This window comes from Bos indicus, chromosome 15 (assembly GCF_029378745.1).
Source record: "Bos indicus isolate NIAB-ARS_2022 breed Sahiwal x Tharparkar chromosome 15, NIAB-ARS_B.indTharparkar_mat_pri_1.0, whole genome shotgun sequence".
Classification (NCBI taxonomy): domain Eukaryota; kingdom Metazoa; phylum Chordata; class Mammalia; order Artiodactyla; family Bovidae; genus Bos; species Bos indicus.
Window position 1 is genome coordinate 6,190,685 of NC_091774.1, and position 10,306 is coordinate 6,200,990.

A 10,306-nucleotide genomic window follows, 5' to 3' on the forward strand; every position below is an offset into this window, starting at 1 on the left:
TTGGGAGAATGGCATTGAAACATGTATAATATCATGTATGAAACAAGTCGCCAGTCCAGGTTCGATGCACGATACTGGATGCTTGGGGCTGGTGCACTGGGACGACCCAGAGGGATGGTATGGGGAGGGAGGAGGGAGGAGGGTTCAGGATGGGGAACACATGTATACCTGTGGCGGATTCATTTTGATATTTGGCAAAACTAATACAATATTGTAAAGTTTAAAAATAAAATAAAATTATTAAAAAAATAGTAATAATAATAAGAAAAAGAAGGTCTCTCTCAAACAGGATAGAAATGAATTGGAGAAAACACTTGTTTACGTGGTGGATATGTCTCCTTTGCCCACGTCCTGTTTGATAGTAATGAAGATTGCAACACCAAACGACCCCAGATATTCTGCTTGGAGTCACCATTCGTGATGATTGCTCATAGCTAATCAAAGGATGTTATGAAATGTGAGTCAGACAGCCGCCGGCTTCCTGGAAGTTCCAGAACCTGTATATAAAGAGGGAGCTTCCTAGTTGAGACACTGGAGCAGCAGAGAGGTAGGAGCTACCAGATTCCTTAAGCTGAGAAGGAAGACAGAGACCAACATGCCCAGACTGCCTCTGCTGCTGCTGCTACTCTGGGGCACGGGGTCCCACGGCTTCCCAGCAGCAACTTCAGAAACACAAGAACAAGATGTGGAGACGGTGAAGGTAAATGCTCAACTTCACATGCCTAAGATGCAAAAGCCTTATTTGTGTTTTTCCACAATATAACAGAATAGTATCAGTATGCACTTCTGGTGGTGATTTAGTAACTAAGTCATGTCCAACTCTTTGTGACCCCATGGACTGGAGCCCACCGGGCTCCTCTGTCCATGGGCTTCCCCCAGTGAGCATACTGACATGGGTTGCCATTCTCTTCCCCAGGGGATATTCCTGACCCAGGAATTGAACCCAGGTCTCCTGCATTGCAGGTGGACTCCTGCATAGTGGGCAGATTCCTGCATTGAGGTGGATTCTTTACTGTCTGAGCTATGAGGGAAGCCCCCAGTAATAGTATAATAGAGTTTATTTAAGGATGCATTTCCTACAAAGAGAGATTTTTTCCAGAAAGTGTATTCTCCCCCAAAATGTATCTAGCTGTGCATAGACTCTCATTTCCAGTTAAAAGTGATAGGGAACTAAAGGAATAATATACAAATATGTCCCTATAAAATTGTAATTCTGACTTCATAGTAAATAGTGGTAGGAAGAGTTCTACTCCAAAATGAGCTTCCACCAACAATAAGGATAATAAGGACCATGCAGCCTAAGTGGAACCTTTAAAAGTAGTTTTTTGTTTCAGGTATGAGAGTATAAACCATCAGTATTTAGTAAAATTGGAGGATTTCCCATTCAGTGTTTCGATAATTTTATCTTTCATCAGAAATACCTGGAAAACTACTACAACCTGAACAGTAATGGGAAGAAAGTTGAAAGGCAGAGAAACGGTGGCCTCATAACTGAAAAGCTAAAGCAAATGCAAAAATTCTTTGGGCTGAGAGTGACCGGGAAACCAGATGCTGAAACCCTGAATGTGATGAAGCAGCCCAGATGTGGGGTGCCCGACGTGGCTCCGTTTGTTCTTACTCCAGGAAATCCTCGTTGGGAGAACACAAACCTGACCTACAGGTAATCAGATTGAGCACCAGAGTGGGAACCCTCTTTCCCATCAGAGCCATGAGAAATGAAATCTGATGTGTCTGTGTTTTATTCCACTTGAAGGATTGAAAATTACACCCCAGACCTGTCAAGAGCAGATGTGGACCAAGCCATTGAGAAAGCCTTTCAACTCTGGAGCAATGTCACATCCTTGACCTTCACCAAGGTCTCTGAGGGTCAAGCGGACATAATGATATCCTTTGTCAGGGGAGGTAAGCTCTTTTTGTAGCATGAAAGTATTCTTACCTTAACTTCTCCTTGCCCTTGAATCTCTTCAGCTTTGCAGATAGATTTCCTTGTTTAAAAAAGAGTGTTGATTTTATAGACTTAAGAAGGAAACAAGATGTCATTTGCTGAAAATCTGCTGGCCTCTTAGCAAAGTTAATGCTTACTCTCCTGGGTTAAACTAAATAAGACTCTAGAGAAACATCTGATGAATTCTGTGTCTTGCAGATCATCGTGACAATTCTCCCTTTGATGGACCTGGTGGAAACCTTGCTCATGCTTTTCAACCAGGTGCAGGGATCGGAGGAGACGCTCATTTTGATGATGATGAATGGTGGACCAGCAATTTCCAAGGTTAGGCAGCTTGTCCTGCCTCTCTCACCCTCCCCCTCCTCCCACCTTCTCAGTTCATTGTGATATTGGTTGATTTAACTGAGAGAATGCGTTAATAGAAATAGGTACTTTGCTGCTACCACTTAGAAAATTAACAACACATTTAACTGAAAGAATGCGTTAATAGAAATAGGTACTTTGCTGCTACCACTTAGAAAATTGATAACACGTTTAGAAAATATAAGAGAATTATTTCTGTTAGTAAGACCATCTTACTGGTTACAATTGGGCTACTCTGAAATTTCTATTGAGAAAGTGTTGAAAATATTAATGTTTTCCTTGTGGGCATCTACACAGAATCTTTTTTTCCTGGAAATACACCAAAGTGTAACAATGTTATTAAGATATCTAGAAATTAAGGGAGAAGATACTATATATTTTTTCTAAAATTTCCAGCATTAGGCATCTATCAGTCTATAAATAGGAAAAAAAATTGTGTTTATAGAAGAATATTGCTTCTCCGTGAAATAATATATGCCATATAACCACTGACAAGATTGACTAATCTGTGCTAGAGCCTTGGTTGGCTGAATTTGCTCTTTAATTGTAATCATAGAATTCAAGTTTTCACCAATCTCTTCACTGGCTCCCAGATAGCTCAGTGGTAAAGAACCCGCCTGCCAAATACAGGAGACTTGGGTTTGATCCTTGGGTCACGGAGATCCCTGGAGAAGGAAATGGGAACCCACTCCAGTATTCTTGCCTGGGAAATCACATGGACAGGGGAGCCTAGCAAGCTGCAGTCCATGGGGACACAAAGAGTCAGACATGCCTGGGCATGTAATCTCTTCACTATTAATGAATGCATCCTTCTCACCTTTCAGAAAAAAAATTATATACTTCAAAAAGCTACTGATAAAATAAGAACATTAATCCATGTACAGTTGTAGATTACTTCTTACTTAAATGTCTCAAAACTGAAAACATTTCAAATAATTGCAAATGGGTTTCTTGTCCCTTTTAGATTATAACTTGTACCGGGTGGCAGCGCATGAATTTGGCCATTCCCTTGGACTTGCTCATTCTACTGACATTGGGGCTCTGATGTACCCCAGTTACACCTTCAGTGGTGATGTTCAGCTTTCTCAGGATGACATTGATGGGATCCAGGCCATCTACGGTGGGTATAAAGAAACACAGCATAGACAGGTGGTCCTTAAAACATCCGTTGTCTATCTTTTAAGAAGCCTTCATTGGTTATGTAGTTTTCCAAAGCCAGGCAGAACTAACTTCAGATCTCTTGTTCCTTTAGGACCTTCCCAAAATCCCACTCAGCCAGTCGGCCCACAAACCCCAGAAGTGTGTGATAGCAAGCTAACTTTTGATGCCATAACTACAATTCGGGGAGAAGTGATGTTCTTCAAAGACCGGTAGGACAACAGTTCTTTTTTGCATTTTGTATTTGTAATAATAATAGGACTCACTACTATGGGGCTATATGGGCTACTACTATGCTTCACATATTATTTATTACATTTGTTTATATACATAATTGTAGTTATAATTAAGCGTAAACAATAGCTTGCTCTTGCACAACATAATGAATTTTTAACAACTTTTTTCCCAGCATGTATTCTGTGTCTTGATTCTCAGAAAACTTACCACTGACGTAGCAAATCAGTAAATATAATTCCATTTTAAGGATCGGTAAAGCAGAGAAGGCAATGGCACCCCACTCCAGTATTCTTGCCTGGAAAATCCCATGGATGGAGGAGCCTGGAAGGCTGCAGTCCATGGGGTCGCTGAGGGTCGGACACGACTGAGCGACTTCCCTTTCACTTTTGACTTTCATGCATTGGAGAAAGAAATGGCAACCCACTCCAGTGTTCTTGCCTGGAGAATCCCAGGGACAGGGGAGCCTGGTGGGCTGCCGTCTATGGGGTCGCACAGAGTTGGACATGACTGAAATGACTTAGCAAAGCAGAGAAAAGGAAAGAGATCCTCAGGGTACCAGGTTCACTGGCAGCAGAGCAGTAATCGGTCTTCTGAACTCTGCTTCAGGCCTCTTCCCGTTTTTGTCACTCTTTGGGATGGTTAAGTACATCAGAAATTTGTTAGGAGAAATTGGTCCTTTTCACAGCACTATCATGATGATGAGGGTTGTGTAGACCCCTTTGAAGTGTCATCTTGGAAAAGACAGCCTTTCCAAAGCCTGTGGTCATAACAAGTCTCTGTGCCCCCAACCCTGGGAGGAGGCAAAGACATGTAGGCGCAGGGAGAACCCCCAGAAGCTCATGAGATCCCGGCAGGGGGTGGGGAATGGATGGTCACAGTGAGTTTCCGTCCTCAGAGGAGGGTCCCAGAGCTCCCTAGGCAGCATGAGACCTCGAGAAGTCTAGGGTCCCCTTGTGTGCAAGGAGTAGGGCTGCTCTGCATACAGTTCTGACTCCTAAAGGACCAGGAAAATAGTAACAGTCTTCTGAACGGCACAGCCCAGCATGCATAGAAAGTAGGGGTGCTTTAGAAGGCTGGCTTCTCCCCGCTTTCCTCTTGGAGTGCTGTTCTCCTGGGTCACAGTCATAGCTGCCCCAGAAGGCAGGAGAGTCAGCTCCTCCTGCTTCCCAGCCTGTGCTTTACTATCTGGAGTTTAAGAGACAAGGACGGATACATGCAGGGGGTGGCTCAGTGCTGGGGAGTGCTAGGAAAGATACGGCTTTCAAGGAAAGCTCTCAGTACCTCAGGACAGCTCATCAAAGCAAGTACTTGAGGGATGACCCCGAAGAACAGGGCCGAGTCTAAGGTCCACAAGACCTGAGAGGACACTGAGGTCATCTAGATGTCACCAAGTCGTGGAGACACGGACGGCAGGAAACTGACGGCGACTGGCCTGCCCCAGGTCTCACAGGCAGGCAGAGGCCACTGGATCGGAAGTCCAGAGTCTGCCCTGCGGATCCACACGACAGTTCATGCTTTGTCTTCACCCCAGTCCCTGTGGACCGTGGAGTCAACTTTGTCATTAACAAATAATAGGCAGAGCCGGACACGACTGAAGTGACTTGGCACACGTGGGACTGCAGAACCAACTTTGGAACTGCCTGTCTCAGGAGCACACAGGGAGTGGCTAGGGTTTAAACTACCCTTTGCGTCTTATCAGTCGCATGGCCTTGGGCACCTCCCTCTGCCCCCCTGACCTCAGTTTCTAATCCGTGAGATGGAAGTAATCTCTTACAGGATTTCTGTGAGGTAGGACATGAAGTAGGTAGAGTTTGTACGAAATGCAGAATGCTAGTGTTGTGTTCTAGCCAGTGCCATTGGAGAATTTTGCAAGCTGGTTGTTAAACAGCATTATTAAAAGTTTAATTATATCAATTTAAAATTATATTTAAACCAAAGGTACTAAAAATAATTATAACTCATCCTTTTATGTGTGTGTGTGTGTGTGTGTGTGTGTGTGTGTGTATGTGTGTGCGTGTGTGTTAGATACTCAGTCGTGTCCAGCTCTGTGACCCCATGGACTGTAGCCTTAGCCTACCAGGCTCCTCTGTCCATGGAATTCTCCAGGCAAGAATACTGGAGTGGGTAGCCATTCCTTTCTCCAGGGGATCTTTACAGCCTAGGGATCAAACTCAGGTCTCCGCTGTTACAGATAGATTCTTTACCGTCTGAGCCAACCGTCTGAGCCACCAGGGAAGGCCCCATCCCTTTGTATCCCTTTGCAATTTATTTTGCTATATTTTTCTATTTATTTATATTCCTGAGATGGCTTATGCCTGTATGGGGGAAATACTATACAGTGAGGTACCACTTCAAATCTCTTGAAATCTGCAGTGGTTGGAGTATTTCCACCAAGAAAGTAAGCAAAGGCTACAGACCAGAACTCCTCTCCACCTCCACTTTGGAGAGCCACGTGTTAAACACTAACCCACAAGCCACCAATGCCAGCCGTAGAAGGGCCTGGATGACACCAGAACTTGCTATGTATTTGATCAAAACCTTTTTTTTTCAAATTAGGTTCTACATGCGCACAAATCCCTTGTACCCAGAAGTGGAGCTCAATTTCATCTCTGTTTTCTGGCCACAACTCCCAAATGGACTTCAAGCTGCTTATGAGGTTGCCGACAGGGATGAGGTCCGGTTTTTCAAAGGTAATACTTTCAATTTTTGTTGTTCTTTAGTCACTAAGTCACGTCTGACTCTTGCAACCCCATGGATTGTAGTCTGCCGGGCTCCTCTGTCCAATTAGCTCTCAGTTTTTACCAGTTGGGGCTTCCCTGGTGGCTCAGAGGGTAAAGCATTTGCCTGCAATGCAGAAGACCCAGGTTCCATCCCTGGGTGGGAAGATCCCCTGGAGAAGCGAATGGCAGCCCACTCCAGTATTCTTGCCTGGAAAATCCCATGGACAGAGGAGCCTGGTGGGGTACAGTCCACTTGGTCACAGAGTCAGACATGACTGAGCGACTTCACTTTCACTTTTTACCAATTAAGTTTTCTTCTGCTTTGGGGTTCATGTATGAGATTACTACTGACTTTCTTTCCATGGACTTTGACAAACTGAGCAGTCATACCATGTCAGCAGGAGTCCATCCCCTTAGCTAAGAATTGCAGAGTGCATTTCTAAGGGAAAAAATTTGAGACACAGATTTCCTGGCTTGTTTGTGAATCTGGACTTACGAAAGGATTTTCTGTGCAAACTATGTATTTTAAATCCTCTCCACCTCCCTGGGGTGTCCAGGAATAAAACTGAGAGGAACATTGGAGTCGCTTGGTTTCCTAGAGCCTGTTTTCCGCCAGTTGCTTTCCTGAAAGGAGAAGCTGCCTCACGACAGCCAGATGGGGGCTCTGCAACCTTGCCATCAGAGTATGCCTTGCAGACCAGCGGCGTTGACGCTGTCCCCGGTCTGTGAGTATCACAGAATCTCACTTAGCATAAGGCCCACAAAGTCTACCGGTGTCGTCAGATCCTACTCCAGACCGTCTTGAATGTTACCAAGATTCCCAGGCAATTCGTATGAACTTAAAGTGTGAAAAGTCCTAATTACCACGAATTGAATGAGGCAAACTTTTTGATTCTATCAGAATAAAACCCCAATCCAACGATCAGCTCCTTACTTTGACAACACTATGCCAAGGGACAGTTTTTCTGCAAATATATGATTGGCATAGTTATAGACAAACATGAAGACACCCGACCCAGTAATACTCTCAAGGCAAAGAACTGAAAACAATTCAGATGGGCAATAAACTTTGAAATGAGCTTTCTAGCTCTTTTATAATGAAAATAAATAGGATTTTAGATACACAAAGTTTCAAAGTGCCCCCCCCCCCCGAGAGATCAATAAAAATATTTGTGCAATAAGAACAATGCTGGCTTCAAGATGTAAGACCAGTTTTATTTGACTTGGGGTTTACTAAGTATTGGAGAAGGAAAAGGCTACCCACTCCAGTATTCTGACATGGAGAATTCCATGGACTATAGTCCATGGGGTCACAAAAAGTCAGACACGACTGAGCAGCTTTCACTTCACTTACTGAGTGAAACGTGCAGCATCTGGACACAGCCTACATTTAAGGATTTGGAACCGTCTTCTAGTTAGATGTAATGATTTCTACCCAGGGTCGCAAGTCATTACAAACTGTGAGTCATTACAACCCTCTGGCCTTTAGGATACCTTGGGGTGAACTTCTGCAGCCTGTGGGCAACCTGGAGAAGCAAAGATTTCTATCTCTGTGGTGGCATGATGAACTCTTTAGTCGTTTGAACTTTGGAAAGAGGTCCCCAGCTCCATAAACCAGTTATTCCCAAAGCTCGCTACAGATTAGAATCATCCAGGAAAAAAAACTTAAATATACTAATTTAATTGGTCTAGGGTAGGATACCAGCATCAGTATTCAGAAAAAAACAAAAAATCTCCCTAAATGATTCTGATGTGAAGTGGGGACACTGCCCTCGCACGTGAGAGTAAGCATTTAGCTGGAGATCTGCTTCCTGTCTACTGGTGCCCTTGGCAAGGGTTTTCATCCCAGATTCTTCATTGGCAGGTAACAAGTATTGGGCTGTTAAGGGGCAGTATGTGCTCCGCGGATACCCCAGGGACATCTACAGATCCTTTGGCTTTCCGAGAACGGTGAAGAGCATCGATGCCGCTGTTTCTGAGGAAGATACTGGGAAAACGTATTTCTTTGTTGCCAACAAATGCTGGAGGTAAAGGCTGGGTGCAGAATGCGGGAGGACACCTGTCCTTTCAATGTGGAAGTTGCTAGACTGACTCATTTAAGACACGGGTCTCATCTTGCCTGGGCTGGCTGCCTTTGCTGTGAACGGCAGTAGCTTGTCTAGTTGCAAAGTCTATTGATCAGTAATGATCATGTCTGTCCTAGAAATCCAGGAGGAACGTGAGCCTGAATTGAGAAAGATAATGTGAAGAGAAGGGCATTCATCTTCATAGAACTGCTGCAGCCACCAGGAACTTATCTTTCACTGCATTCGACATTAATGGCACCCACTGGAGAAATTAGAACTAGATGTTATAATTCAGAGGGACCTTTTAAATTTTCTAGTCCACCCAGAATCCTACTCACCTCATCTCACCTCCTATTTTATACATAATCTGTGAAAAAGCTTTTATTACGTTCTTGCTGATGAATTCCTATATCTTTAACAAATAGTTCTGACATTCCAATCATTTTTTGACCAGGTATGATGAATATAAACAGTCCATGGATGCAGGTTATCCCAAAATGATAGCAGAAGACTTTCCCGGAATTGGCAACAAAGTTGATGCTGTTTTCCAGAAAGGTGGTAAGTGAGTTTATATACTCCTCTCTTTTGTTGCCACAGAATATCATCAGTATTGTTATTTAGAACAGAAAATACCAAAAATATTTATTCTTACAAATGACTTGGATTTTTTAATAATTCAGGTTAAACCTAGAAATCATTTGTATAATATAATGTCTCCTTTGTTTTACTTCTAGGATTTTTCTATTTCTTCCATGGAAAAAGGCAATACAAATTTGATCCCAAAACTAAGAAAATTTTGACTCTTCTAAAAGCTAATAGCTGGTTCAACTGCAGAAAAAATTGACCAGTGTTTACAAGGTTACACAGAAAAGTATGTTGTACAAGTCTATGGAAGGTGTTTCCTGAAGAGCCATGTGTCGTGTTAGTCGCTCAGTCGTGTCCGACTCTTTGCGACCCCACGGACTGTCGCCCACCAGGCTCCTTTGTCCATGGATTCTCCAGGCAAGAATACTGGAGTGGGTTGCCATCTCCTTCTCCATGAAGAGCCATATATTTAAATAAAATAAAGTTATTAAGTATAATCTTATTTTAAAGTATAATCTTATTTATACCTCATTCAGCATTTTTTTATGATTTAGAATGTAATTTTTATATACTATATACTACTGTAATTTAGTTCCACAGATGAGGCCTAACTAAGGTCAGGTTTATAGCTTATGGATTCATATGGGCCAGTTTTACAACGAGAGAAACTCTTCTGCAAAATATGAGACTCTGACATTCACAGTGGAAAACACTCTCCGTGATGTCTTCTCTCAAGAGAGGAAGAGACGAGATATGAGCCTTCACCATAGAAAACGATTCAGGAATGTATCAGCAACCACTACTACCATCCTGATACGCAAGGGACAACTTTGTTATAAAGTGTTTTACGTTTGAAATAAAGCCATCCCTGTCTCTACTGTTTCTAAAACTTTCTGTTATGTTTGTTATGTTATTATTTCTGATTTTAAAGTCACTCAGAGATTTTCAAATTTGAAATAAGAATTAGACAACTATGCAATATATTCATGTGTGAAATGAGAGTAGATGAAAAGTTCAGACATTCTCCCTTCTCATGGAATTCACATCATACAGAAGGGGGGAGATCTATTTTCCATGCCCTCATAAGGGTTCCAAACTTGGTTTTAGGTAAGCTCAGTGACAGCATGGCAGCGCTTTCCAAGGCCTGTCCTCTTCTCTCCTTCTGAGTACACGGAAGGGTTATATTTTCCACAGTTCAGTTCCCCTCAGTTGAGGAAGGGAGGAGTGGGAAG

General features: G+C 43.0%; 1 protein-coding gene across 1 annotated transcript; it reads left to right on the forward strand.

The window, feature by feature from the left end:
• Nucleotides 1-439: 439 nt before the first annotated feature.
• On the forward strand, nt 440-9,936 carry LOC109569225 (interstitial collagenase-like). Its single transcript, XM_070803135.1, has 10 exons — nt 440-700; nt 1,416-1,660; nt 1,754-1,902; nt 2,144-2,269; nt 3,273-3,428; nt 3,561-3,678; nt 6,260-6,393; nt 8,288-8,450; nt 8,944-9,047; nt 9,224-9,936. Exons 1-10 carry the CDS (start codon nt 596-598, stop codon nt 9,331-9,333), a joined length of 1,410 nt encoding a protein of 469 aa, XP_070659236.1. The 5' UTR covers nt 440-595; the 3' UTR covers nt 9,334-9,936.
• Nucleotides 9,937-10,306: the final 370 nt, after the last annotated feature.